Here is a 27,906-nt window from a genome sequence, read left to right on the forward strand (position 1 = left end):
ATATAAGTGTCCGACAATGTCTCTAAATACCACACCTGCGACTCAACCGCAGTACGAGCACAATGGCGAAGTTGACGTCCCTATGGAGGACGCAGATCCGTACAACCGAGCGAAATACCCTCCTCGTCCCGCTCACCAACACAGACTGTCGGCTCAATACATACCCGAAGCTTCTTCCGCTGCCCAACGATATTCTCCCATGAACGCTCAATCTTCGAGCGCCTCGTACGCGTCAAGCCCCAAGGTTCAGAACTCGGGCAGTTTCACCTATCTGAACCAGCCTCAACCGTCGCGACAGTCCCCCACACGTCAGGGAAGTTACAACCCAGAGCGGTACACTGAGCCCCCAACTCCAACGAGATATTCTTCAAGCTATGCCCCCGGGCTGCAAAACGCAGACTTGAGTCCCGAGTCCTACTACCCCCTCTCCGCAGGCAGTGCACGGCCTGCGCCTCTGTCGAGACAACCATCCCATGCTCCGGGGCCGGCTCCCAGGTTCAAGAAAGTAAAGACCATGCAGGACATCAGTCCTAGAGTAAATGCACAGCCGCAATTTCGCAGAGCGAACCCCGAAGGAGGGTTCATCAGTCCACTGCAAGCTCTTACAACCTACCTGCCAGCAACCTACAGAATATGCAATCCCAGCTTCAAATACGAGTCCTCTAGAAACCCAAGGCGCGTTTTGACAAAACCGAGCAAAGGCTCCAAGAACGATGGCTATGACAATGATGATAGCGATTACATTCTCTACGTCAACGATATCCTGGGCAGTGAAGAGGCGGGACATAAAAACAGATACTTGATCCTCGATGTGCTAGGACAGGGCACCTTTGGTCAGGTGGTAAAATGTCAAAATCTCCGAACACAAGAGGTCGTTGCTGTCAAAGTCATCAAGAATCGAACCGCGTACTTCAATCAAAGTATGATGGAGGTGTCAGTGCTGGACCTGCTAAACCAGAAACTCGACAAAAATGACGATCATCATCTCTTGCGATTGAAGGACACGTTCATCCACAGACAGCATCTTTGCCTCGTGTTCGAGCTTCTCAGCGTCAACTTGTACGAACTCATCAAACAAAATCAGTTCCGGGGTCTCAGCACAACACTGGTTCGGGTCTTCGCGCAACAATTGCTCAACGGTTTGTCTTTGTTGAATAAGGCCCGCCTGATTCATTGTGATCTGAAACCAGAGAACATACTGTTGAAGAACCTTGAAAGTCCTATCATCAAAATCATCGACTTCGGCTCTGCTTGTGATGAGCGGCAGACGGTCTACACCTATATCCAGTCTCGATTCTACCGATCTCCGGAGGTATTGCTGGGCTTACCATACTCTTGTGCAATTGACATGTGGTCTCTCGGATGCATTGTCGTTGAGTTGTTTTTGGGTCTACCTCTTTTCCCAGGATCGTCGGAGTACAATCAAGTCTCCCGAATTGTCGAAATGTTAGGCATGCCACCGACCTGGATGTTGGAAATGGGGAAGCAATCTGGGGAGTTCTTCGAGAAAACCACAGATGAGTTCGGCAGACGGACGTACCGACTCAAAAGCATGGAACAATACTCGCGGGAACACAATGTGAAAGAGCAACCGAGCAAGAAGTACTTCCAAGCCACCACATTACCTGAAATCATCCGCAGCTATTCTATGCCTAGGAAGAATATGAAACCAGCTGAAGTTGAAAGGGGTAAGTGCGAGAACCTGATCTATGGACTATCACTGATTCGCGGCAGAAATGAGTAACCGCGTGGCGTTCATCGATTTTGTTCGTGGTTTGCTAACCATCAATCCGCTCGAGCGTTGGTCGCCTCAGCAAGCCAAGCTACACCCGTTCATCACACAGCAAAAGTTCACCCAACCTTTTGTCCCTCCAATGAACTTGAAGTCTCCATCAAGCAAGACTCCTGCGCCCGGTGTGCAACAGCAACAGCAAGCCGAAGCATTGAGCAAACAGCGAGCGGCTCAGGCAGCCCAAGCTCAGGCTCAAGCTCAAGCAGCACATGCACAGGCCCAAGCGCAAACGGCGGCCCAAAACGCCTATGCAATGCAAATGAGCCCATACCCTCAAGCGCAACCCCCTCCCATGTACAACACCATGTACACAGGCCCTCAGCAAGTTGCCCCGCCACCATATCCCACTCATTCGACGAATTATGCTCCACAGGTTGGCATGATGCCGCAACAGAGCCCTCAAATCAACCCGAATCATTACAATCATCAGCAGAGCCTGTACGCGCAGGCTACGCAACGAGCAGGCCGTCAACGTGCATCGACCATGGACCAGCAACAAGCAGGCATTCCTCCGACAATTCAGCGAGTTGCAAGTCACCTTGATCCGAATCAACCTATCAGACTTCAGCCTAGTCCGGCTTACTATCCACCTCCCGCAGATGGGTACGTCGATTCCCCTTCGAGTGCTAGACGACGTGGAAGTCGAAACCAAAGAAATCGTGATTTCATACGAACGCTTGAGGATGGTGCGATGGGCGATTCCTTCATGTCTAAGACACAGTGGCATTAAGTTCTGACCCCAAGAGTGGACACTTTCAGCAATCGTAAAAATTTCCGGCCGCCAGAGCTTCCATGCGCCTCGGACAATGACATGACGATCTCACGGGTATTCCAGAGGCGTGAGCAACTCGACAGGCAGAGTCACCAGCTCCCAGGCCGAAGCCTGGTGTTTCTCTGTGAAGTCTGGATGAGTCAGTTGCTTTGGCCTTGTCCATGTCCAGGGACGCCGAAACGAGAACTAGATGGACACCGGGTCTGATGTCGCTGGACTGCTCCTTTGATCAGGATTCAGGCAAGGGTGTGAAGAGCTAAGGCGTCAACGAAGACTTGTAAAATTTGACGTTGAGTAACAGGCTGAACTTCCGAGATTACAACGTATGAAGATGGAGCAAGGCAGAATCATTGTCTGCCAAACATGGACGTGAAGCCGGGACCATCCGGAGCAGGTTTCTGTACAAAGATAGCTTCCGCTGCTGTTCGGAGGGATGATGCTCGAGTACCTAAAGGTGCGGACCCGCAGCATTTGATGGATATTGGCCTTCTGTATCATTGTCATCTTGCCGTTGAATGAGCATCTTAGCGAGGTTCTGTGTGCATATAAATAGGTTGCGGTGAAAAATGTCTTACCAGTAAAAACCTGAGAGATTGTCACCCCCTCATTACTGGAAGGAGATTCACCGCCTTCAACAATATCTGAGTCACTATGAGTCAGTATGGATGTCGGCCTTACATGACAGTCCATGTCATATAGTACGTGTAAACTTGTAGAGGGTATTTGGTGAAGGTTGGTGTATGCTTGAACGTCACGTGAACTCCATATTTATCTTGGCGGAGGTTGCGGCACACGAAGTTTCGCCTGCGGTCAATCAAGCGATGTGAACTTTTTCCCGAGATCGCTCGACATCAAAGGCGACGCCATCAGCCTCGAATACCAAGTCACGCACATTCGAAGGCCAGTCAAGATGTCTTCCCGATTTTTCCACGGCGGAGATTCCGACAGCGAGAGCAGTTCCTCCGAAGAGGAAGAGCTCTACGGACAGCGAGCAGAAGTGTCTGAGGAGGAATCCGAAGAAGAATCCGAAGAGGAGGAAGAAGACTCTGACGATGATTCCTCTGAAGAAGAAGGGACCGGCACTGGTGCCAGCCGCTTCTTGAAACCTTCAGGGCCTGGTGGCGACGACTCCGATGAAAGCGATGAGGAAGACCGCGAACGAGTTGTCAAGAGTGCGAAAGACAAGCGGCTTGAGGAAGTGGAGGGAACCATCAAAGCCATTGAAAATGCTCAAAAGATCAACGATTGGGCTGTCATCTCCACAGGTTTGCGGAACACAACTCAATGGATAGAATCAAACTGACGATGGACAGAATTCGACAAGATGAACCGGCAAGTGCTTAAAGTCACTCAACAGGGGGCGACACCAAAGATCTACATCAAGATGGTCGCCGACCTCGAAGACCTGATCAACGAGACCAATGATAAGCAAAAGTCCGGGGGCAAGAAAATGAATCCAATCAATGCTAAAGGATTCAATGCGATGAAGCAGAAGATCAAGAAGAACAACAAGGACTATGTCACCGAGATCGATAAGTACCGAGCAGACAAGGATGCTTTTATGGAGTCCGAAGATGAAGAAACCCCGGAAGTGGAACAGAAGACTCGCAAAAACAAGGTCCAAAGACTCGACGCCCTCGAAGCCTCCATCGATGAAGAAGGTTTCGCAACGGTTGGCAGAGGCGGAAAAGCTCTTGTGTATACGCCAGAGAGTATTCTCAAGCACCTGCGTTCTATCATCGAGTCCCGAGGCAAGAAGAACACAGACCGGTCAGAACAAATCCGCGTTATGGAGAGGCTTTTGGAAGTCGCCAATACACCATATCAACGGATACGGGTACTTTTGACGATCATTTCAACTAGATTCGATGTCACTACGACTTCAGTACAGGCATACATGTCGCAGGAGTCGTGGCGCGCGGCCGAGCGAGAGTTTTCTTCGTTGCTGCAAACACTTGAAGACGAGCCTCAATACATCGTAACTGAGGTTGCTGAGGAATGGGATGATGACGAAAAGCAACCTAACCCTGCAGCTTCCGAAACATTCAAGATTCCAGGCAGCATTGTGTCTCTCCTCGAGCGGCTGGACGACGAATTGACCCGCTCGCTGCAGCAAACAGACCCTCACACTGCCGAATATATCGAAAGACTCGGTGATGAACAGGCCCTGTATACCGACATTGTACGCACGTCGATCTACGTTGAGACTACCAACAAGAAGTTGGAGAAGGCCGAGGCGCTGCAGGAGAATATTAACAGAACTGCTATCAGACGGCTAGAACACATTTATTTCAAGCCGACGCAGGTTGTGAAGATTCTGGAGGAGAGGACGTGGGTCGCCCTACCCTCAAATTTGAACTCGGGACTCACACCCCGTGGCCAAATTACCGAAGTCGCCTCACTTGTGCAGACTTTGTGCAATCACCTATTCGAAAACAGTGAAGGCATCATCAGAGCGCGGGCCATGCTTTGCGAGATCTACTTCCTGGCATTGCAGGACAACTATTACCGAGCTCGGGACCTTGCCCTCATGAGTCATCTGACAGAGAACATTTCATCGTTCGATGTCAGCACACAAATCCTTTTCAACCGAACACTTGTCCAAATCGGTCTTTGCGCGTTCAGAGCTGGACTCTGCTACGAGGCTCAAGGTGTCTTGCAGGAGATCTGCGGATCAGGTCGGCAAAAAGAACTCCTCGCACAGGGCGTTATCATGCAGAGATATTCCACCGTTACCCCAGAGCAAGAGCGACTGGAGCGACAACGACAACTGCCTTTCCACATGCACATCAACCTCGAATTGTTGGAGTGCGTCTACCTTACCTGCAGCATGCTCCTTGAAATCCCACTTCTGGCTCAGACCGGCTCGTCTCCTGACGTCCGCAAGAGAGTCATTTCAAAGACCTTCCGCCGCATGCTCGAGTACACCGAGCGACAGGTCTTCCAAGGTCCCCCGGAGAACACCCGCGACCACGTTATGCAAGCGGCCAAGGCACTCGCCCAGGGCGATTGGAAGAAATGCCAAGAGCTGATTAGCAAGATTGCCATCTGGGATCTCCTCGGAAACGACAAGGACAAGACCAAGGCGATGCTCGCAGAGCAGATCCAAGAGGAGGGTCTGCGCACCTATCTCTTCACCTACGCCCCTTACTACGACACGCTGTCACTCACCACTCTTTCGAGTATGTTCGAACTCGACGCCAAGAAGATTTCGGCCGTCGTCTCGAAGATGATCTCGCACGAAGAACTGGCTGCTGCTCTTGACCAGGTCAAAGATGCTATCGTCTTCCGGAAGGGTGTCGAACTCTCTCGCCTACAAAGCCAGGCTATCACACTCTCAGAGAAGGCCATGGGCATTCTCGAATCGAATGAAAAGGTGCTGGAGACGAGAACTGCCGGTATGGCGAACGCGTTCCAGCGCGACCAAGGAAACCGCCGGGGTGGTCGCGGCGGCCGTGCCAACTTCCAGAGCTTTCCTCGGGGTGGTGGGCAAGGCGGTGGCAGAAGACCCCAGGGCGGTCAGCAATTCGGTGGTGGTGCACTCGGAGGAGCTATCAAGGCGTAAACTTTCTTTATGTTGAAGAGGGAATGCATACCACTACTAGTGTTACTAGAGATTTCTGTTATGGCGCGCGTCACTTGACTGGGCATATCCGGTTAGCCATCACTCCCAGATAGCGCATTTGTCGTTGTATGTGATGAATGAAGAACAGCACCCGACTACTTCATCCGCTGTCGTAGGCAGCAACAAGACTCGACCGAGACAATGAAAATAATGCTTGTTATGCACCAGACTCGTTTATTTAGTCTGCCTGATGATTCGTTTGGGTTTTTGTCACACTCTTATCCGATTTTTCGTCCGGGTTCGGACTAAATCCGGATGCCTCAAACGTCCAGATTCGTGGTACCAGCCACGGATCACTTCGACCATGCTCGGCCGCCGTACAGGGTCGAAAGCACGTATGGACTTGTGACACAAGATCTCTGCTATAAAGCCATGACACGTCTTGTTTCATTCACCATGGGATGATGCTGTAGTAGACGGTTTTAGCTGATCAGACATGCCTCACACCGTCTTCGTTACCGGTGCCACTGGCAGTCAGGGTGGTTACGTGGCCCGCGGATTGCTCAAGGCCGGACTTGTGGTGCACGCCATCGCACGCGACCCGGAATCTGCCTCCGCCAAAGCCCTGCGGCGCGTCGGGGCGAAAGTCTTCCTGGGCGACTTCGACTCAAGGGACAGTATGGTGGCCGCGGCCCAAGGCTGCACTGCAGCGTTCGTCAATGTCAGTCCCGTGTTCACCGACCCTGATGGCGAGGCCATGCATGGACAGAACGTGGTAGATGTGTGTCGTGACGTGGGCATCACACATGTCGTGCAAAGTTCTGTGCCGAATCTCGAGCGGCTGGAGCGTGGCGAGCTGAGGGGGACAAGCGCCCAGAATCCAACATTGAAGTATAGATACAGCAAGATCGCTGTCGAGAGGAGCGTGACTGAAGCGGGTTTCGAGTCCTGGACGATCCTGCAGGTGCCGCGGCTGCTCAATTCGTTCGTCGACCCGCTTGCACAGCGAATTTTTCCATATCTCGCGAGCGAGGGCGTCATCCGAACAGTATTGCCGCCGAATACTCCTCAGTCGCTTCTTGATCCAGCTGATATTGGGCTTGCGGTGACGGAAGTACTCCAAGATGGTAGTGGAAGGTACCACGGCCGGAAGGTGAAACTGGCGGGCCAGCAATTGACATTTGGGGACATTGCGGGAATCATGAACGAAGTACTGGGTCAGGACCGCGTTCGGATCGAGTACATCTCGGAGTCTGAAGCGCGGGAGTTGCAGAAGACGAGCCTGATGGTCGCATCGGAGATGTTGTTCTTCGAGAATCCTGAGATGCTGGTTATTGATGACGGTGACGAGCTGGGGTTTCAGTTGCATTCGGCGAAGGAGTACTTTACCAGGGAGAAAGCTGCACTTGAGAGGGCTGTAGATGCTGGACTGAGCTGAGCACATGTTGCAGTTCGGTCGGCTGTGGGAAATTCGGGGTTCATACTCGCTATGCTACAAATGCGCCGTCTCCATGGTTCCTGCATTTATCGTGGCACCTTTTTGCCATTGCTGCCGTACATCCTCTTTGGGCATATACGGTAACAGCCACTCTCCAACACCAAATGTCCGCCAGACAAGAGGGTCTTCTCCTCGTTTCAGTGTGCCCCAATCAACCGGTTTGCCCTGTTGATGTTGTTCCTCCAATTTGGCGAATGCTCGCATCTTCTCATCTCGGGCATCTCGCTCGGGTCCATCGTCTAAGTGATTCAGATCTTGCTGTACGTTTCCGCGTGTGACAATTGCGTTTGTGCGTTTGAGCCGGCATGACTCATATACGGCCAACGCTTTCCGCCGGTCTTCAATGGGAGACGTTTTCTTGATCCCAGTGAGGGCCAGGCCGAGCACTGCGCCGTCCTCGAAAGACATCCCCGCCCCGCTGGCCAAGTAGGGCAGAGTGGCATGGACTGAATCACCAAGCAGAACCATATTACCGCTCGGATGCACCCAGGTATCTATCGGATCCCAGATGCATAGCCGCCACCGCAAGACTGATTTGCACATTGCCACCATCTTCACGATTCTGCGACAAGTATCAGTACGCGTACGACGCAGAAGACGAACGTGCGTTTGACCTACCTTGGATCCCACTCCTTGAACAGATTCTGCATTTCTTCAACCTCGCCTTCTAATGTCGAAGGACCGTCTTCCGGCATGTCGTCAGGGACCAGGAGAACAAGGTTCAACATTTTAGTTTTGCGAAGTGCATATGTGACTGCCCGATGTCAGTCTTGTTATGGTGGAGAACTGGGCCTTACTTACCAACATGTGCTCCTGGACCGTACCAATAAGTTACAGCCCGGTCTTCCAAGATTGGTCTCAAATCAGGATCTGCTCTGATTTCATCTCCGTCGAGCAAGAGCCTATAGGCCATGTCCCCAGTGCGACGGGGATAATCTTGCTTTCCCAAAATGAACTTGCGACACTGAGAATGCAGTCCGTCCGCACCAACAACAAGGTCTGCCTGCCGGACCTTTCCGTCCTTTGTGGTGACAAATGCGACATTCTGCTCAGCATCGAACCGCACGTCCGTCACTGCAGAGTTGACGTGTACTTGTGCGTCTAGTTCCACTGCTCTGTCGAAGAGTGCTTTGTGCAAATCGGCGCGATGAAGATCATAGAAAGGAGAGCCATATTTCTCGGCTGGCGGTCCAAAGTCCATCGAAGAGATGAGCTTTCCCTTCCAATCCAGGATGTTGCACGCATCCGTCGTACAAAGTCTAGCCGGATCTATCCTGTCGAAGATGCCCCATGACTGCAAGACTTTGCTGCTGTTCGGTAGCACCTGGATACCTGCTCCAACCTCCCCAATCTCCTGTGCGGACTCGAGAACAGTCACATTATGCCCAGCGAGACGCAAGGCTATGGCAGCACCTAGTCCACCAAGGCCTGCACCAACGATGAGAATCTGAGGTCTGTTAGCCACGTGGGGTGCAACAAATTATTGCTCATCACTTACATCCAACCCTGACATTTTCAACGCCAAAATTACCAAGTCTTTCAAATCCTAGAATATGAGTTGGTTCACACTCTTCCTAAGACGGCACTAATGACAGTTATGAGCAGCTCGTTCGGCAAGAGAAAAGGTACTTCGTACATTCCAATGATTCCAGCCCTATCTTTGGCGATTGGACAGCTCAAACGCCGACTGTACTCCTCCAACCCAGCCGCGTATCCAGAGGCCGTTCTGGAGGCTCACGTCTGAATACGAGCCTAGACACTACGTGGTCCGAGGTCGCCACAAGTCATGACCCGGACTGGGCCAGCACGTGAGTCTGCATCGACCGATAAGGCTATGTTCTCAAAGGTGGGGGATTCCAACACGAAATTGGGGGACAAAGTGGACATTTGCCCCTGAGATTGGCGAGGCTGAAGACGGACAAGGTCACCATTACCTAAGCGTCCACGTTTTGTCTTCCACCACAAACCATCTGTACATCAGACAGATACAGCGATTGATGGGTATTGGTGGACCACACGTTACTTCTAGAAATGTTCTGGGTTTCCCGGCTCCCTTGCGAACGTCAATGGGACAAGTGCAGGACTACAAAAGGCAGCTTCGATCCTACAGCGTGGTCTACTCTCCCCCATCCGGACTATTGCGACGCCCAGAGAGCCCAGCGCTGTTGTCCGCAGAGCCGTCTTTTGCCGAGAAGCTCATCAATGCACTGCTTAGTGCTATTGTACGAATTCAAGTGTGCTTTGCCTGCGCTGTCATGTTAAATCGGAGGTGATCCGATATGTCCATACTCGCGAGGACAACCTGTAATCATCTACCGGCTGAATGTTGTCCACTCCTATATGTCTTCGCGTGGAAACTCATCGGCACTGTCATTCCTTCGATCGGTTGTTTTGCGAGTTCAACGGAAGCGCTCTGATTCTGCAACGTCTGATACCTAACCGGTCTCCGAAGTTTGGTCGAGAGCTTCATCGGCAAGGTGTAAATGCAGCCCGGAATCTGGGGTACATTCAAGGATGGGGACCGGTGATTCCCACAGTTGATTGGTCTGTCAGCATCCGATCAAAGGCACCCAGTGAGAACGGGAGCGTTATCTAGGGCGCGGACTACTGCGTGTCGTACCATATCCTATCACCATGTCGCCATTGCCCAGACTAGAATCCGGCCTCGATCGTGACCAACACCGTGGATGTACGATGTTAAGAAACCGAGTTCACGTTAACGGCTACTGAACTGTCAGTGCTTTCCTGATACAAATACGTCCTGACACCCAGGACCCCTGTCCGAACCTCAAGCCATCCAGCCTTGCTTTCACGATGATCTTGGACACCATTTCGATCGATGACCTGGTAAGGGCTGGCTCCCGAGTATCTTTGCTCGCCCTGATCCTTGGTACCGTGACTCTAGCAGTAATTATTTTCCACGATGCGCTTATGAAATACGCGACTAAAAGCACCAACAGGCTTATTATATCGTACCTTATCTCGCAAATAAGGGCAAACTAAACGACATCCCCGGTCCACTGGTAGCAAAATTCTCAAATCTCTGGAGTCTTTACTGGGCCAGGCAAGTGTTTCACAGACACATCAACCTCGGCATCGATCTAACGTCTGAACCACAGACAGCATCAGCTATCATGGGTCACATACGATTTGCACAAAGAACTTGGTGACTTTGTCAGGCTGGCACCGGACCATGTCAGCATTTCGCATCCAGACAGTATCAGGGTTCGTTTGAACGGTCTCCTCTTGCCTGGTCACATTAATTGACGATGCGATGTAGGACGTCCTAGGTCACGGCAATGGCTTCACTAAATCCGAGTTCTACTATGCCTTCGACAACATCCAGTCGGGCATCTTCACGACCCGGGACCGAGCCGCTCACAGCCGTAAGCGGAAGTACGTCTCCCATATGTTCAGCCCAAAAGCCATGGTTGGCTTCGAGCCATACATGACCAGCGCCATTGGCACGCTCGCAACACAGATGAACGCGTTGATCGACACTGGTCGCGCCAACCGGTACACTGCTCTTGGTGCTGTTGATCCCGAGCTCAAAGCTCGACAAGGACCAGGCGAGGCCGCCCTAGATGTGGCTCAATGGTCCGCTTTCCTGGCATTCGATATCATCGGCGACTTGGTGAGCGCCCTCTCTCCTGTCTTGCCGAAGACTAAGTCACTGACCACTGTATCCAGGCCTTCGGAGAACCATTCGGCTTCACCGCCGAAGGCAAAGACACCAACGGCGGTATCAAGAAACTGCGTGACCGTGGCGAATGGTGCGCAACAGTCGGTCAAATGCCTTGGATCAAAACGTGGACACCATACTTCTTCTTCGACTCCTTCTTCGCCAAAGGCCTCCAAGCCACGAAAGATCTAGCTGCCATCGGCATCGCCAAAGTCGAAAAACGCAAAATGGCCAGCCGCGACGCCTCGAGGCGCGATATCCTCTACTACCTGCTCTCCGCCACCGACCCAGATACCGGCGGCGAATTGCCCGACCGCGAAATCAAAGCCGAGGCTCTCACCCAGCTCATCGCAGGCAGCGACACTACAGGAAACACCATCACGCATCTGGTCGATATGCTGGCCCGCCACCCCGAAGCCCTGAAGACACTTCAGGCCGAGCTCGACGCCGCATTCCCCAATGTGGACCAAGACTTCGTCGCCATGTTTGAGGATTGCAAGGATCTGCCGTACACGCAAGGCGTGATCAACGAGACACTCCGTCTTCGAACGACGGTGTCAGTCGGTCTGCCCAGAGTCGTCCCCAAGGGCGGCGCCATGGCTTGTGGACGGTTCTTCGAGGAGGGCACAACGCTGAGCACGCCTACGTACACTGTCCACCGCGATGTGAGGGTTTGGGGGCCCGATGCGCACGACTTCAAGCCTGAACGATGGAGACGTGAGGGCGCTGCGGACCTGGAGAAGGCGTTTTTGGGGTTCTCGTACGGGCCAAGAGCTTGTATTGGACGGAATGTAAGTCACTCTTCGCCTACGCCTTGCCTTACCTTTTAACAATTGCTGACTACGTGTTGCAGGTCGCATACATGGAACTCAAGAAGACGGTTGCCACGCTATTCCGACTCTTCGAGTATCGCGTCGTGTTCCCTGAGAAGGAATCGCATATTCGTGAGGGTTTCCATCTCAAGTGTCAGGAGTTGCCTGTCTTTGTGCGCAGACGGACACCGGTGTCGAAGGGTACTCACGGCTCGGTGACACTGTCATAGATGGACGGATGAATGCACTGCTTCAGGCTATTCAGGCTATTCAGGTAGACAACTTGAGAAAGCATATTTGAACGAGTTGGAACTCAGAATGGAATCATGAAAAGTACATTGATCGAACCGCGGCGTAGCATGAACGCAGCCTTTCTGCGTTATCCAGTGAGAACAGATCCCCTCACCATCAGCACCTCCGTTGAATGACATGCCATCATCTTGTGTCTGGTACCCACATAAGAGCAGGACTCGGCCATTACTCTCGCCGGAGAACACCTGGTGTCCTGTCACCCCTGAGCCCGATACCGCCAGGAGAGCGAAGCCATCCTTTGCTCATAGTGATGTCAATCCGTCAGTCCTCTGGAATCCTTCTCATCCAGTCAATCACCAGCTCACGACATGCCATTGCGTCCTCGAGACTGTCATGTCCTACTCGTGCTCCCTTCTGCTGAACCGCAATGCCCAGTTTGAGTTTGCACAAGTTCTGTAAAGATCTACCTCCCGCTGTCTTCACGCCCATGTACGATTCCAAAATAAGCGAGTCAACTACTCGTGAATGGAGCCATCTCAGTGCCGATAGATCGTTTTGTCCTCCATGCACAATGATGATAGTCTCTGGCCGAATATGCCTCCACAGTAACTCCCGCGCCATATCTCGGCCAAAGATACAAGCACCTCTCCTCTTCGCGTCGTGCATGTCCGCTCCTGTGATGCCAGAGTATCGGGTGTTCCAGTGTTGCATAGGTTCATTTGGATAAACGAGTCGATCAATGAGCACGTCGCCGGTAAAGAACTCAACGGCAGTCAAGCGGATCAATTCTGATTCTCCTGTGGTTGAGATTCCCATCTCGCAATCCAAAGCAATGGCACTAACGGGTTTGCGGGCCTTGACAATCCTTTTGTCTTGCCAGAGCTGCTTCCCGCCTGGGCGGCGTCCGGGAGACCGATGCACGCTATCTTCTGCGTCGAAGTCAGGAGTTGGATGGTACTGCCAGTACTCGAGAAGACGGTTGTCAGGGTGAAGAGGCAGAATATGTTCTTGGTATTCGATGCATCCAGGCTGTGAGACATGCTTCCCACAGCAGAGGAACCTCTGATCAATGACGTTAGCCACGCCGGAGTAAGAGAAGTGGGCGGCATACCTTGTCCTTGACCCTACCAGGATGATACACGCATCTGGGCGGAGGAGGACCTTTAGGTGCAGCATCTACCTGTTCTCCTTTGTTCATGCGCTTGTTGGAGTTGTCCGTCTTCTTCTGTTCGCTTCCAGGATTCATGATTTTATTTTGCGTCACAGGGGCTGGAAAGCACTTCGGGCCTGGTCGCTTCTTGACTCGAGCTGAGAAGTCAGACTTCGTATCTTCGACATAAGGGAACAAGAGTAGTACTGACCTGAGCACTTCAAGCACCTCATTTTCGCCTCGATTTGCCTGACAGACAGAGGTTCAGCCACATAGCCTTCTTTGGTCAACTCTGCCCGGGTATGGCACAGGAGCCGCAGCTTCTCAATGGCCACGGATGTTTCATCGACCTTAGACCACGCAATACTGTCTTCCATGGTGTCTGCCATTTTCATCTGCCTCTTATATCCCCATCAGGGCAGGGCTGTCTCCATTTGATAAAGCTTCGCCGCTTCGGTGTGTGAGATCGACTAGGGTTCGGGGATCGAAAGAGCTCGAATCCACGGAGAGAATTAGCATGAATCAGGTAAAGAACCGCTCATGAACATGGTGGTAAGAGCGATGTGACAGTCTCGCAGTGAAAGAAGCAATCCAGGCGGTGACAGTGTAAGTCGGTGCAGGCAATGTGGCGCTTCCGTGTCGATGAAATCGCTCAATGAACTTCGCTTGATAATGTGAGGACACGAGTGAAGAGTACAAGCTTCCCGAAGACAATCGCTGTAGATTTGATCTCGCAATTCCAATATTGACCAGCGGATAGTTGCATGCCTGTGTCATCCTCTTTGTCTCATACGTTTTGATTGGCAACCACCACAACTAATTCACAAACCATTGACGATGAAGTCACTGCCCAATAGTCAAAGCTATTTTGATGGACACCTTGCGCCTGCGCCATACTGACCTGCCTCATCTCTATTCTCATCTTTTGTCACTCGTTGTCTCGACATATCGCGCGGCGTTGCGGCCTGCTATCCGTCCAAACACCACACACTCGAGCAGGCTGCTGCCTCCCAAACGATTGGCACCATGTATACCTCCCGTAATCTCGCCTGCTACCCACAGCCCATCGATGGCCTTCCCGTCCGCATCAAGGACCTCAGCGTCAGGAGTGAAGAGGACACCACCCATGGTATAGTGTACTACTGGCGTCACGTTGCCGACATATACGACAGTATCAGGTTTCGGCTCTCGCAAGGCCCAGTTGCCGAATGACTTCCTTCCGAGAGCGTCAGTCTCCTTGCCTTGTACAATATCTGAGTACTGCTCAAGCGTCTCCAACACAACGTCCGAATGATCCAACTCCGAAATCGTCTTCTTCTGCATCAAACCCTTCCAGAGATAGAAATCGACGTGTGACTTTGTTGATTGGTACGTCTTTTCGTCCAGAAGGAGGACGATATCCCACTGTTTGGTGCCTTCGGTCGTGCTAGGTGGTTGCGCAGTTATTGCTTCAGTTACCACTTTTCTAGTCTGCAATTCATCGACGAATCGCTTCCCGCGCCTCAAAAGGATGCCGCCTTCGCCCCTCAACGCTTCTGCAGCCAAAAACTTTGTCGTTTTCGATGGGTCTTTGGGGTCGATGAATCCTGTCGGATGCACCTGGACTTGATCCATGTCGAGTAATTGCGCTCCGATCTCGCTCAACAGATCTTGACTGCCAGGGAGCGCTTCATTGGTAGAGGGATAGCCATGCAGGTCAGGACGATACCGTGTAAGAGCACCAGTGGAGTCGCCTGCAAACCCACCCGTTGCAAATACCACAGGGCCGTGCAACGTTTGCACATTACCGCCTTGCTGGCTCTCGACTCCGATGACTTCACCTTGCGACGTCAACACCTTCGTGACTGTCGTGTTTATCTGTAATTCGACCAATGGATTGGCCTTGAGCTGGCTCAGCAGGGTGGTAATTATACTTGCTCCAGGCGGCGTTTGTCCAGCGCCGCGGTGAGTCCGCGCATGACTGTGGCCACCAAGCTGTGCAACTCGGGACAGATCAACTCCTTTCTCATCAACAAGCCAGTTGATGGCGGACGCAGAAGAGCTCGTCAATGTTGATATCAAGCTTCGTCGTGTCTCAGTCATGGTGCTCATGACGCTGGAGCTGACGGAGTTTATGGTATCGTCGAGAAAATGTTGCAGGGAGTCCAATCCTGGCGGTTGGAACCGGGTTGGTACGCCATTAATTCCGCTGGATGCTTTGATCGAATTCCCTCCGGGCTTCGCCTGCCGCTCAAGGATAACAACAGGCACATTTCGGGCGACCAGCTCGGAGGCGGCCGACAGACCTGCGAGTCCTGATCCAACCACAATCACACTTTGTTTCACTGACGGAGCCTGCAAGATCGAGCCCATATTGCGTAAAGGATCGTATACCAAAGTTGCGAAGAAGACGAGAAGTGAAAAGATTGCTGCTGTGAGAACTTTGCACGAAGACGTCCACCAACCAGTTTATGCCATCCAGACCATCGTCCTATGTGGGGTAGCTACCTCGGGAACAGCTGACAGGATCTTAGATACACTCACCTCTGTGTTCATTCAGAGAAGCATGGGTAGGGCCGACTGCGAGGGTTTTAGGTAGCAGTTGTTTGTTGCGGGACTTTTCAACAATGTCAGACCACGGTTCACGTGCTTGCTTCATGATCACTCCACCAGAGCCAAGAGCTTCGTGCATCTCCAACGCGGAACAAGGGATGGTTCTATACAGACACTTCTGTTCGTGAGGTGTTGACAAGGTCAAGCATGAGACAAGGGTTGATGGGATTCGGAAGAGTTCAATGATGAAGACTTGCAACCAAATATCTGCGAAAGATGGTAAGGCGCAAGGCTGACCAATCGCATGCTGATACCGGATCAAGGCTGCCGACGAGGCTCTGTGGGCCGAGAACACCCCATCATTGCCAGGTACACGTACGGAGACTCGGATCGATTTCATGCCCACCGTTCCTATATTGAGGTAGACAGTCGAGGACATCACCACTGTTCGTGTTAAAATGCTTCTTTGAGATGATTTTGACACATTTCCACATATCATGGGGATGTTATCCGACCAGAAGAGTGGGGGATATTGGTGACCTGTCGAAAATATGGCTACTTCAGTACTTGGCGAGGCTCGTTTCAGCGTGCATACGAGGTAGGGGACTCGTGTAAGACAGGTGGTGGATGCATAGCAAGCAACAAGAAATGTGAAGAGCACTGATGACCGAGACCGAGCACAAAGTTGATTCTTCAGTTCTGATATTGTGACAATTCCAATGCGTAAGAAGCATTGCTGCTAGCCATGATCTAGTCCATCCAGCATTTGATTATAACCACGTATGCAGTGATAATCCGACAATATGCCACTCATCGCTTGAAGTGCTTCAACTCAAGATAGCGAAGGGGAGGGTAGAACATTCCAGACCATGCCGCTGAGACCGGGAATCCAAGGTCGATACCGTACCCGACAAGTTTAGCAATCGGACCAGTGAAGTAGACCTGAGACACTGTTAGCTTGCTTTGTCCATTGTAACGTGTACGCTGTGACTCACCTGGTACATGCACAACACCGCGCCGACCCATCCAATGCAGAATGCAATCAAGGCGGCGATACCAATAGGTAGATGGGAAGGAACATTCCAGTCATCCCAGTTATATCCAATCTTGCGTCGGAAAATCAGCTCCTCTTCCAAGGTCATAGTGCACCACATGATGGTCCAATATCCCATCAGGGCCAAAAAGTCCTCGAAAATGTTGAACAAGTTGTTGCGTCCGGCGCAGGCACATACTGTATAGATGACCACAGAAACAATAACCCAGATCCAACGGGGGATGACGCGGAACCAACGACCAAGCAGCTGGAAGCCCAAGGCAGCAGAGTACGTTCCGGGGATATTGTTGGCAATCAAACCCAGCGCCAGGACGACCGAGCAGAAATGTCCGAACGTGCCCAGCGGGCTAAGTGCTTGCACAATCAAAGCGCCGGCTGAGACATCGTATGCGTCCGTCCAGTCTGATTTGACCAGTGCGCCAGACCCGAGTCCGACTCCGATAAGGACCATGATGACCGAGCTCAGTCCAAGACCGAGTAATGTGCTGCCAAAGACTTTGCTGCGCGCGCAATTCTTGGGGAAGTAGACGAAATAGTCAGATGCGGCAGGGCACCATGCCAAGGGAGCGGACGCGGCGAGAAAGAAAAAGCTGACTCTTCACCGGGTCATTAGCCATCGTGATTTTAGAGGCGAGGAAAAAGAGCTTACCGGTCTGCAACAGCAACGCTAGTGCCGGCTCCAACCGTGGCACTTCCAGCGTTGAAGTATGGTCCCGCGACGCCGATCAAGATGAACAACACCAATATTTGCGGGATGAATGCATATCGCTCGTAGGTATGGAACAGCTTGATACCGAACAGGGCGACCACCAGTGAGATGACGGCCGCAATTATGGTACCGACAATGACGGACATCGAGCCACCGGCCACAGCACTCAGAAGTTGTCCGGCAATGAGACAGTCGACAAGTCCATAACCCAACATGATGACCATGTTCAACAGCACACAGATCTTGGACGGCCACCAACCCATGGTGTAACGTGCGACAACCTTTTGGAGCAGGTCAGTATTAATCACAATCGCATGTTAGAAACAGAACGGGGCTTACCATGGTTCTGTTTCCGCTCACGGGGCCCCATGTGGACTGATACGCAGTGCCTAGGGTGCCTGCTATGGTTCCGAAAGTTCCAACGAGCATGGCATCAGTCAGGCCGAGTTCAAAGACAAGGGGCCCCAGCAGGCCGATCGTCAGATTGTTCAGTGTCAAATTGGCGGAGAACCAGAGCAGGACGATCTGGACAAAGTCGGCGAAGGTGGCCCTGGGAGGCTTGTCGGCTTCGAGGACGCGTTCGATACCACGGGCTTCGACGCCAAAAAGCTTTTCGAGCTTCACGTTCCAGCCGCCCAGGATCTTGGGCTCATCGACTTGGACTGTTCCCTGCTCCATGACATCTTGCATAGGAAATCAGTATCTTGTTGTAGAAAATGGTGCTGCTTTCTCACCGAGTAGATCGTGTGGTGCGGCATGAGCACGCGGGTGGCCGCTTTCCTTGGGGTGGGACTCTTCGAAGGACTTCTCGGTCGAAGTGGCTGACGCCGCGGGGGCTCTTGTGGTAGCCATGGTATGGTCTGGTGTGTGTTATGTTTGGGCTCCCTCGAATACTGTTTCTCGTTCTCTCGACACACCCTCGCCCACGATAGCAACGCAGTGATGGTATAAGTATAATGTACAAAGTTTGCAAGCAAAGGAAGGTTGCCGATTGTCTCCGGGGCTAGAAGACGAGATGGAAACGCGACCCTACAAATACTTCCAATATCGTAGGGACATACTGTGTATGACAATTCGTCTTAATCCATTTATCAATCCGTCGTCGTAGTATTGGCTGGAGTCCGTGCCGGTTATCTGAGAGACAACGGCCAATGATGGAGCGGAGAACATCCCCCACCTTTTGATTCTTGGGCTCTATGTTCCACTTTTGCCATCAAAGCTGCAGATAACGATCACCAACAAACCCACTAGTCGCTCCGGGCGACTCTCGTGGAACAGTTGTAGCCTTGTAGGCTGGCTTGTTCAGGATCATGGCCCGTGCTGCGGGAACTTCGGCGGATCTAGGTACCTGATAGAGTTCCTTGCCCGTGTTTCGACCACCTACCTGGTCCATTATCTCGGTACTCAAGGGCGGTAGACAAGTAAAAGTGTCTGTCGATCTGAGAAAAGGCCTCAGATAAGGTCTAAAGGTTGGTAATATAATTCCCCGGTTTGGGACAGTGAAAGGCCAATTATGGTGTGTCATGAATCTGATACAAAGGCGAGCCGTATTGCGGTCTGTCCGATAAACGAACGTCGCTATGGCCCATCTTAGAGCCTTGGATGGCGCACAATTCGACTATGTCGTCGTCGGAGGTAAGGCGCTTGGCACCAAATTGAACAAGGCTGAACTATGCAGGGGGCACTTCCGGTTGTCTTGTCGCTGCAAGGCTGGCCTTGGAGCTTCCGGATCAGCGCATCTTGCTGGTCGAGGCAGGCCCCGATGATTCAGCCGATTCAGACAACCTCGTGCCAGGACTGACGAAGGGGAAGTTTGGGAGCAAGGACGGGAATTGGCTTTACCAGACGGCTCCACAGCAAGAGTTGAGGGGTCGAGAAATTGTGTATCCTCGAGGACGAGGTTTGGGTGGGAGTTCGTGAGTGAAGTGATGACTGTAGTGAAAGCGGCGGAGATGCTAAGTGTCTGAAGAGCCAACAACTTCATGGCATGGGTGAAAGGACCATCTGCTGACTATGATGATTGGGCTGACCTGGTCGATGACCCTTGGTGGCGCTGGGACAACGTCAAGCAGATCCTTAACAAGGTGAGATTCGTGACCATGCCTCTGGTCCATGCAAATAAGCTGACGCGATGCTCAATAACAGCTGGAGGACTTTCGACCTGGCTGCCCAGCAGGAATGGAGAAGTATGCGAAGGCAACACCTGGTGCTCATGGGAAGAATGGGTAAGTCTGCAGACATTGACCTGTCCAGCCTCTGACGAAGTCCTGCCATAGGCCCATTGCTGTTCAGTTCCCTCTAGTCTGGCAAGACCTCATCTTCCATTGCCTGGAAGCATCTCAACAAGCTGGCCACCTCCTGAATGCTGACAACAACGATGGAAATCCTGTTGGCTTTGCTGTGGCTCAATTCAGTGTCGGTGACGGTGTACGAGTGACCAGTGCCAATGCCTTCCTTGGTCTATCCCAACGACGAGCCTTGACGAATCTGACCATAGTCCCGGACACACTATGCTCGCGAGTCTTGTTCGGCGACAACAAGGCTTCAGGTGTTGAGCTCATACCGTCGAAGCTCTCGGCATCACTGGGAGGTTCTGTTCGGGTCGCGGTCAGTCAGGAGGTCATTTTGACCGCAGGGACTTTTCAGTCGGCTCAGCTCCTTCTGCTGTCGGGCATAGGTCCCAAATCCGACCTGAAGGCGCTTTCAATACCCGTCGTTGCTGATATTCCAGGAGTTGGTAAGAGGATCCGCGATCACAGCGCCTTCGCATGCGAGTACGTCGTGTCGCCAGATATTGCAGGCCACAACCAGCTGCTGAACTCGCCGGAATTGTTGGAAGCGGCCCAACAGGAGTACGCGCTCAGCAAGTCGGGGCCAATGTCTGTGTTTGGTGCGAGTGCAGCATTGATCTTTCCTCGTCTCAAGGCCGTGTTGTCGTCGCCCGAGTTTGCTCAACTGGACGAGAGCACACAGGCTTTTCTGGAGAAGCCCACCAGACCAAGCACCGAGATCTGGATGCATTCTGGGCCGCTCTTTTACACTGGACCCTGCCCGACTGACGCGAGTATTCTGGTCATCGAAGGTCTCAACCAGAATTGCCTCAGCGAAGGCAGCCTAAAGCTCCGAAGCCGTGACCCTTATGACCTGCCATTGGTTGATCCACGATACTTGACGCATCCACTCGACAGACGCGTTGCGGTCGAAACACTTCGCGAGATACTGCGTCTCAGCCGTACGGATGCTTTGTCCAAGATCATCCAGACGCCTCTCCTGGCACCAGAAGGAGATTCTGAGAGGCATCTTGAAGATTTCATTCGTGAGACTTTGACCCAAGGATTCCACAGTATGGGAACATGTGTAATGGGTCGCAGTGAAGGCCCTCGACGTGTGGTTAACAATGAATTCGAAGTCGTGGGCGTCACGGGTCTGCGGGTAGCGGACATGAGTGTCTGTCCAATCTTGACTTGCAACCACACTCAAGTCAATGCATATCTGATCGGCTTGAGATGTGCTGAAGCAGTAGTAAAGAAGGCTCAAGGGATACAGTCACGGGCAAAGCTGTGAATTTTGCTTTCAGACGATTGTTGGAAGCTTCCACGAGGAACAGTCTTCGCGCTCGTACATGGCAGACTTTAGAACACAGGCATGGCTTAAGCCCATAAAATCCAGCCGCGTGCCTCGATTGGCAGTCGGCCTGATACCCAGTTGTCGGTGAAGAGACAAGCAAGAAGTTCACACAATGTTCTTTCTGGAACATCAGGGAAAGGGTCGCACTGTCTTGATTCGGACGCGCGTTGTTCAGTTCGGAGGTCGCGGTTGACATCGAATGCTGCGAAGCAATAGAATTGAGTCAGCATTACTGTATTGTCAGAACGTGCTGGGGATGTTTACCTGTTGGGCATTGAAAGGACGGCTGAAGCTAGACTGAGGATACGATTTCAGCGTCTTCCGTTCCTGGTGCTGCTTGAAACTTCAAATATTGTGTCAGCCTCCCACCAGGGCCCGAGACAGTCGCAAGGGAAGGGGCATTGTGGAAGGAAACCTCAAAAACATGTACCGCTGAGCAATCAGAAACACTACCCACCGAACAGGCACATCAGCTTCCCTTGTATAACATTCCTCACCATTTGAGAGGTCAAGCTCACACAAATATAAATGGTGGCCACTTCTATATCCACATCCTCATGTCAAGTGATCATGAAGAAGACAAGAACAAATCCCCTACAGGGGCAAGATTCGTGATTCATTCATAAAGACATCCTGCCATCCGCCTCAAGGTCATTTATTCGGTACGTGACATGTATGTCCCCTGTCATTCACACAACTGAAAACACATATCATCGTTTCTTGATCTCCGTAGACCACCCTTCGATGCCATCCCCCTTGGTGCCCATCGGAATATCTACGGTGACAGATTCCATGCCCTTGGTGGCCTTGAGAAACTCAGAATTGGACATGCCGCCAGCATTTGCTCGTGCTTCTGGCGTCAACTCCAGCATTGGGAGCAGGAAATCTCCAATTCTCTTGGCTTCCTCAACCGAGAAATGATACTTTTCCCTGAGAACGTCTGGGAGCGCCCAATGTCGTAATCGGTGAATGTTGCGTAGTTCGCCTTTCCTGTTGAAGATCTCTTGAGACCATTTGCCAGAAAGACATAATGACTTGGGAAAAGGACCGAGGAGTTCGATAATCTGTGCAATGTGGTCGTCATCTTTTCCGTATTTCGTGCCCGATTGAGGATCAAAGAGATAATCTCCGGTGATGAGCTCGAAAACCTGCGCGTTGTTAGCTTCTGACGTTTTACGATCAGCCAGGTTACCGTACCATGCAAGCCATACTCCAGACATCCGTGCTGGCACCCCATTTCGCGCCCAGAATCACTTCTGGCGATCGGTACTGCCGAGTTTGAATATCATTGGTAAAATGATGGTTCACCCAACAGGCATTTCCGAGATCAGCAATCTTGACAGAGATGATCTCACTTAGAGGATCGTCTTGATTCTTTGCCGCTTTCCACACCTTCTCAGCATTCTTGTTCTCGAGTGTGACCCCAGCCAAGTCTTTCTCCAAAGGATCAGCTGTACCTTCTCTGGTCTTCCCGGGTTCGTCGCCGTCTTTCGATTGATTCTTCAGTCTCAACTGCTCGATCATAGACAGGCCTTCTGAAGAGTTGTTGACGGACTCATTGATGACTTGGTTCAAGCTGCTCGCCTGGTGTTGATGACTGTTTCCGAGTTTGTCCAAATTCGTGAAGCTGGCATTGAGTGGACTCGGTAAAGGCTGACTGCCGGTGATGAGGGTCCGTCTCCGTCTCCGACCGTTTCTGTTGTCGTCTTTACTTGACTCTTTTTCATCTTTTACGAAGGCTTTGACAATCTGTTCCACATCGCCGATCTCGATAAGGACGTTCTCCGGCTTCAGATCGGTGTGGATGATTCCGCATTCGCGGTGCATATAATCCAGTCCGAGCAAGACTTGTTTCGTGATCTGTTTGACCAGAGGCATGGGGATGCCTCGATGATTCCATCTCTTAATTAAGCCCAGAAGATTTTCGCCCAGAACCTCAAAGACCATACACACATGAACACCATTGGGACCTTTATGTTCGAAGGAATCGAGAAGGCTGACGACGTATCGGCGACCGGGATGCTTAGGATTTGCTTGGTTGACCTTATTCAATAGTTTGATCTCGTCAATGGCCGTCTCCGTGTAATGCGCTGCTGATCTAACAACCTTCAGGGCGACATGTTTGCCGGTGGTTGTATCTCTTGATAGCCAAACCGTCGAAAAGTGGCCCCATCCCAACTTCCTCACAACAACATATTTGCCGTTGTTATATGTCTCTCCCACATGGACGGGATGATAGCCGCCCTTGCAGTAGTCTTCGGAGTCTTCTTCGTCGGCCGTGGTTTCGGCAGGGTCCTCTTCTGAGGTGGATGATGAGGGTGATCTATGAGAATGTGAGTTATTTGCTGACACTTTGGCGTGATTTAGAGGAGAATCCATGGTTCTGAGGGATGATGATCAGTTCGGTGTGGCTGAGTGAGAGTTAAGGCAAAATAGGAACAGAATGCGATTATCGAGTGCGAAGCGAAAGCTGAGATGCATGACAAAGCGCTTCGCGAATAACATGAGACCTCTTGGACTTACTCTGGTTCTACTTGGGTGGGGCTTTCGTGAAGACTCGAGGACGCGTTCTCTGTGGTGATGATGGGTTTGAGGTTGTCGCCTTTCCGTCGCTTCTTTTGACCGTTGCTGTTGGCTGCGAGGGCTGCGGTTGTCGCTACTTTCTTTGCCGGGTTCAGAACGGCATTCTTGAGGTCAGTACCGTTCATCATGGCGTAGACAGCGGCGTTGGCGGCCAACAAGGTGTTAGGGTGCACAGAGACTGGTCCCTTTGCAGGGCCAGCTTGATATCGGGGAGGAATTGTGAAGGATTGTTCAGGTGTTCAATTAAGGTGCGAAGGGGATGATTCGGGGCGCAGTAGACCGCAGTTGGCCTCGCCTGCGAGCGGCGTCAGAGCCTGGCACAAACTGGCTCCAAGCTTGACGATGGTGGGTGGACCTTTTGGGATCTGATCGCTTCCGGATAGTCGGACCACTTGTTTTTTAGGATGCTGACGCGGATAACAAGCGGGCGTATCTTTTGTGTGTCCTGGGGTTATTTGTTCCTCTTTGACACTAATCTTATCTCGCACTGTCAAAAAGTAGGCTTTTGAGGGAAATGCGAGCCGTTGCGCTTCGGTATGATGCGGATTTTGGTGGGTGAACAATGTCTGTGAGTGTGCGCTGCACGCAAGCAGGATGATGAATGTGATTCGTGGGCCAGGGGAGGGAATCCAACCAACGGGCGGCGGCGGCTATCAGATCGAGGGCATCGAGGACTGAATACTGGACGATATTTGAAGGTGGATCATGAAGTCTGGAGGTCTGATGATCACAGATTGAAAAGGCGAGGCAGGTACCCCGGTGTAAGTTGTTTCAAGAAGAGGAACAGAAAAGACCAGATGGGATTGTTGGAAATGCGATTAGGACAGTGCTGCAATAATAGCAAACGCGGGACAGGTCGAGTTGTGACGGCGACAGTGATATCAATTATGGATTCCCGGCGGTAGGTTTATTGGTATCGAAACCTGAATATGTCAATGTGATAATTGACTGCCAGTGGTGGGGTTCCTGGTTTCTTGAGTCTTTGGTGCTGGTGATGTGTATACAGGTACTCGTTGGTAGCTATGGATTAAAGATGAAAGCTACAAAGGAAGGCTTCAGCATTTCTCTTTCTACTGTTCCTATATTCGTCATGCGAACAGACCTCTCCCAGTTTCTCTTCCTTCGTATTCCGAGATTGTGACGGTGACGGATCTACAATCAAGCGGCAGTATTGAGCACTCACGGCACCGCACGATGAGCTGTTCCCAAACCTAACATGATGACATATGATGAGAGGCGCCACCTGCGCCATTCACGGTTGGTGTCGGAACTTCCAATGCGAAAAATGCTCTATCCACTTTGACTAAGTTACTTGTGGGTGTGCAACAACTTCGACGCGTCTGTTGTGTAGACACAGAAACTGTACTTGCTATAAGCTTAGCTATTAATAACAGAAGACCATGCGATCGCAGAACTAACAAGAAGCAAGCAGCCGGTCATGAGCTTGCCGTTTCCAATTGAGCAGTCCTTACCATCGCGGTGACTCTAATTAATTGTGATTGAAGGACATCTTTGTTCGAGGACGAGGAAAGACTACCTTGCAACTCAAACTGAGGACAGAATCAACAAGCAAGGATGGGACTGCTATCACCACCAGACTCCCCATTTGCACCTCCCTCATTCCTGTACCAACTCATCTTCCACCCACTAACGACATGCTTCACCTTTTTCCACCACCTCTTCGTCTACCTGCGGGGCCCGTCATACGTCCGGCCCAAGAACAGAATTCCCATACGAGTCGTCTGCATATCCGACACCCACTCCAAGATTCCTCCCAAAGCCCTCCCGAAAGGCGACCTCCTCATCCACTGCGGCGACCTCACCGATAAAGGCACCCTCTCATCAATACAACAATCAATAGACTGGCTCAAGACCCTGCAGAAACCATGGTACGGCTCCTCAGATGGCTTCCGGTATATTATCGTAGTAGCCGGCAATCACGACAGCTACTTCGACGAGCGCAGCCGCAGTGCCCACGACAAAAGAAACGGAGGACGCAAACTCGACTGGGGCAAGATCATATACCTACAACACTCAGCGGTGACCCTCCCATTCCCCGACGACCGACGCCTGAAAGTCTACGGCGCCCCTCACATCCCCAAGTGCGGCGGTAAAGAATTCGCATTCCAGTATAACAGAGGCCAAGACGCCTGGACGGACACCGTACCGGACGACGTCGATGTGCTAGTCACGCATAACCCGCCCAAATGGCACCTCGATCTTCCCGAAAGCGGCGGCCTGGGCGACGAGTTCGAACTACAGGAGGTCTGGCGCGTGAAGCCCACCTTACATGCTTTCGGCCACGTTCACTCCGGTCACGGTAAAGAGGCAGTGTGGTGGGACGACAGCCAGAAATTCTTTGAAGAATTCCTCCAAACCGCATACAAAAAGCCTGCTGCCACTCCGGCTAGTCACCGTATACCGTTGACCGAGCTGGTCGACATTCCGCTCTGGACGCTAGGGATCCAAGCCCTTGTCGCGGACATAAGAGCACTGCTTTGGACGAGGCTATGGGGCGGCGCCAGGCAGGGGGGCTATATGATCAACGCAGCGCTGACCTACCAGACCACAGAGAGGCTGTACAACAAGCCCCAAACGGTCATCTTATAAGTCTCGTATACAATGTAGAATCATCTCAAAAGCTGTCATCAATGTGAGGTCCTGCTTCCTACGTTTCTTGACAAAGTCATCCATCGTTGATGTGGTAATAGTAAGACACCTCGGTCTTCAATTTTATTGACCTTCGCCTGAAATTACAACAAAGCGGTCCAGATGCTCCCAGAAAAGACACCGCTTGACTTGAACTAAAGCACATGATATGAAGCTCCCCACAGACAAAAAGTCTCGTAAAATCCTGTTTGGCATCTGTCCAATAACGCGCTGATGTTTGCGTTGACTGAAGCGATTGTATGACAGTAAGGGTGGTGGTAGTGATGATGGTGATGAATCGTGACTTTTGCGCAACGCAAATTGACCGTTGCATAGACGCTGACATTGGCGCAACGGATTTCTTTTCCTGCACTCTGACTTCAATGTATCATCACTCACGACATCTGTTCCCTGAACACACTCTTCCTGGTACTGATGGGACTGGTGTTCCCATCCCCACTTCCCTGGGTGTCCAGACTCTCGTTGTTCTTGGTATGTCCGACCGGTCGCGGACTCACACTCCTCAGACTCGGCGCCTCATTCTGATCACCGAAAGGATCCGCACCTCGCGATCCAGGACGACCTCTGTTTCCGTCCGTATATCCTCTCCCAGCAGACAGGTAGTCACCTCCACCTCCACCTCCGCCTCCGACGCCGCTGCTTTCACCATACGGTCCACTCTGCACACCAGGCGTCGGCGCAAGACCAAGCTCTTGCTCCTCATAGCCCGCGTATCCGGGTCCCGAAGCATAGGGATCTTCGTTGCCAACTCTCGTATCCCAAGCATCGTCCTCGACGCCGCGGCCTCGTCTAGCGCCGACACCGCTGTACCCTGCCTCACCACCAGCCTCCTCATACGCTCCTCTCGCGGTGCGCTTGTTGCCGAGTTTCGAGATCTGGTCGCGAACCCATTCGAAGGGTCCTGAGCGTCGTGGTGCAGGGTAGTTGGTGGAGCCTTGTCTGTTCATGAATGGGACGTATGTTTTCCATGATTTCAGTGACGGCGCGGGCAGGCCTTGTCTTCTCGCGTTGACTTGTGTGTATATGGCCCAGCCGCCGACGCCGAAAACGATGAGGAGAATGAGAAGGAGGAAGAACCAGCCTAGAATTGTCGGTTAGGATATTTCCATCACGAAGGTGACTTGTTGTACGTACCCCAACCACTCATGGTTGCGCGTTGGTTGCGGGAACTGTCCTAGTGACCTTATGGCTCCGTCTGAACTCTAGTC

General features: G+C 51.9%; 12 protein-coding genes across 12 annotated transcripts; 6 read left to right on the plus strand and 6 right to left on the minus strand.

The window, feature by feature from the left end:
• Window positions 1–16: 16 nt before the first annotated feature.
• EDD37DRAFT_606137 (dual-specificity tyrosine-(Y)-phosphorylation regulated kinase) lies at window positions 17–2,522 on the plus strand (the record flags this gene model as incomplete). The annotated part of the gene is made up of 2 exons (XM_062814861.1): window positions 17–1,688; window positions 1,735–2,522. 2 exons carry the CDS (start codon window positions 17–19, stop codon window positions 2,520–2,522), a joined length of 2,460 nt encoding a protein of 819 aa, XP_062673203.1.
• Window positions 2,523–3,364: 842 nt separating this feature from the next.
• On the plus strand, window positions 3,365–6,367 carry EDD37DRAFT_258092 (eukaryotic translation initiation factor 3 subunit C). Its single transcript, XM_062810776.1, has 2 exons — window positions 3,365–3,829; window positions 3,878–6,367. Exons 1-2 carry the CDS (start codon window positions 3,475–3,477, stop codon window positions 6,127–6,129), a joined length of 2,607 nt encoding a protein of 868 aa, XP_062673204.1. The 5' UTR covers window positions 3,365–3,474; the 3' UTR covers window positions 6,130–6,367.
• Window position 6,368: 1 nt separating this feature from the next.
• Window positions 6,369–7,594, plus strand: EDD37DRAFT_258071 (uncharacterized protein). The gene has a single exon (XM_062810774.1). It carries the CDS (start codon window positions 6,626–6,628, stop codon window positions 7,565–7,567), a length of 942 nt encoding a protein of 313 aa, XP_062673205.1. The 5' UTR covers window positions 6,369–6,625; the 3' UTR covers window positions 7,568–7,594.
• On the minus strand, window positions 7,595–9,407 carry EDD37DRAFT_258216 (uncharacterized protein). Its single transcript, XM_062810777.1, has 5 exons — window positions 9,264–9,407; window positions 9,126–9,212; window positions 8,429–9,074; window positions 8,246–8,381; window positions 7,595–8,189 (listed from the first exon to the last, which is right to left on the minus strand). Exons 2-5 carry the CDS (start codon window positions 9,138–9,140, stop codon window positions 7,622–7,624), a joined length of 1,365 nt encoding a protein of 454 aa, XP_062673206.1. The 5' UTR covers window positions 9,141–9,212; window positions 9,264–9,407; the 3' UTR covers window positions 7,595–7,621.
• Window positions 9,408–10,171: 764 nt separating this feature from the next.
• Window positions 10,172–12,436, plus strand: EDD37DRAFT_258366 (cytochrome P450). The gene is made up of 6 exons (XM_062810779.1): window positions 10,172–10,534; window positions 10,588–10,691; window positions 10,747–10,852; window positions 10,908–11,261; window positions 11,318–12,100; window positions 12,163–12,436. The coding sequence occupies exons 1-6, from the start codon at window positions 10,442–10,444 to the stop codon at window positions 12,349–12,351; spliced, it is 1,629 nt and encodes a 542-aa protein (XP_062673207.1). The 5' UTR covers window positions 10,172–10,441; the 3' UTR covers window positions 12,352–12,436.
• Window position 12,437: 1 nt separating this feature from the next.
• On the minus strand, window positions 12,438–14,179 carry EDD37DRAFT_258293 (ribonuclease H-like domain-containing protein). Its single transcript, XM_062810778.1, has 3 exons — window positions 13,735–14,179; window positions 13,485–13,681; window positions 12,438–13,435 (listed from the first exon to the last, which is right to left on the minus strand). Exons 1-3 carry the CDS (start codon window positions 13,916–13,918, stop codon window positions 12,695–12,697), a joined length of 1,122 nt encoding a protein of 373 aa, XP_062673208.1. The 5' UTR covers window positions 13,919–14,179; the 3' UTR covers window positions 12,438–12,694.
• A 35-nt stretch (window positions 14,180–14,214) lies between these two features.
• Window positions 14,215–16,370, minus strand: EDD37DRAFT_258080 (FAD binding domain-containing protein). Its single transcript, XM_062810775.1, has one exon. The coding sequence runs from the start codon at window positions 15,873–15,875 to the stop codon at window positions 14,442–14,444; it is 1,434 nt and encodes a 477-aa protein (XP_062673209.1). The 5' UTR covers window positions 15,876–16,370; the 3' UTR covers window positions 14,215–14,441.
• A 336-nt stretch (window positions 16,371–16,706) lies between these two features.
• EDD37DRAFT_258507 (nucleoside transporter family) lies at window positions 16,707–19,053 on the minus strand. The gene is made up of 5 exons (XM_062810780.1): window positions 18,553–19,053; window positions 18,158–18,501; window positions 17,759–18,099; window positions 17,051–17,705; window positions 16,707–16,997 (listed from the first exon to the last, which is right to left on the minus strand). Exons 1-5 carry the CDS (start codon window positions 18,668–18,670, stop codon window positions 16,866–16,868), a joined length of 1,590 nt encoding a protein of 529 aa, XP_062673210.1. The 5' UTR covers window positions 18,671–19,053; the 3' UTR covers window positions 16,707–16,865.
• A 345-nt stretch (window positions 19,054–19,398) lies between these two features.
• Window positions 19,399–21,382, plus strand: EDD37DRAFT_606145 (glucose-methanol-choline oxidoreductase; the record flags this gene model as incomplete). The annotated part of the gene is made up of 5 exons (XM_062814862.1): window positions 19,399–19,453; window positions 19,497–19,734; window positions 19,788–19,902; window positions 19,964–20,043; window positions 20,095–21,382. 5 exons carry the CDS (start codon window positions 19,399–19,401, stop codon window positions 21,380–21,382), a joined length of 1,776 nt encoding a protein of 591 aa, XP_062673211.1.
• A 395-nt stretch (window positions 21,383–21,777) lies between these two features.
• EDD37DRAFT_677218 (serine/threonine kinase 23) lies at window positions 21,778–24,156 on the minus strand (the record flags this gene model as incomplete). Its single annotated transcript, XM_062819599.1, has 3 exons — window positions 21,778–22,593; window positions 22,643–23,768; window positions 23,969–24,156. The coding sequence occupies 3 exons, from the start codon at window positions 24,154–24,156 to the stop codon at window positions 22,156–22,158; spliced, it is 1,752 nt and encodes a 583-aa protein (XP_062673212.1). The 3' UTR covers window positions 21,778–22,155.
• A 1,447-nt stretch (window positions 24,157–25,603) lies between these two features.
• Window positions 25,604–26,638, plus strand: EDD37DRAFT_606147 (phosphoesterase; the record flags this gene model as incomplete). The annotated part of the gene is made up of 1 exon (XM_062814863.1): window positions 25,604–26,638. One exon carries the CDS (start codon window positions 25,604–25,606, stop codon window positions 26,636–26,638), a length of 1,035 nt encoding a protein of 344 aa, XP_062673213.1.
• Window positions 26,639–27,072: 434 nt separating this feature from the next.
• EDD37DRAFT_606148 (uncharacterized protein) lies at window positions 27,073–27,845 on the minus strand (the record flags this gene model as incomplete). Its single annotated transcript, XM_062814864.1, has 2 exons — window positions 27,073–27,779; window positions 27,833–27,845. The coding sequence occupies 2 exons, from the start codon at window positions 27,843–27,845 to the stop codon at window positions 27,073–27,075; spliced, it is 720 nt and encodes a 239-aa protein (XP_062673214.1).
• Between the last annotated feature and the right edge of the window lie 61 nt (window positions 27,846–27,906).

This window comes from Exophiala viscosa (genome assembly GCF_022695815.1).
Source record: "Exophiala viscosa unplaced genomic scaffold EDD37scaffold_2, whole genome shotgun sequence".
Taxonomy (NCBI): Eukaryota; Fungi; Ascomycota; class Eurotiomycetes; order Chaetothyriales; family Herpotrichiellaceae; genus Exophiala; species Exophiala viscosa.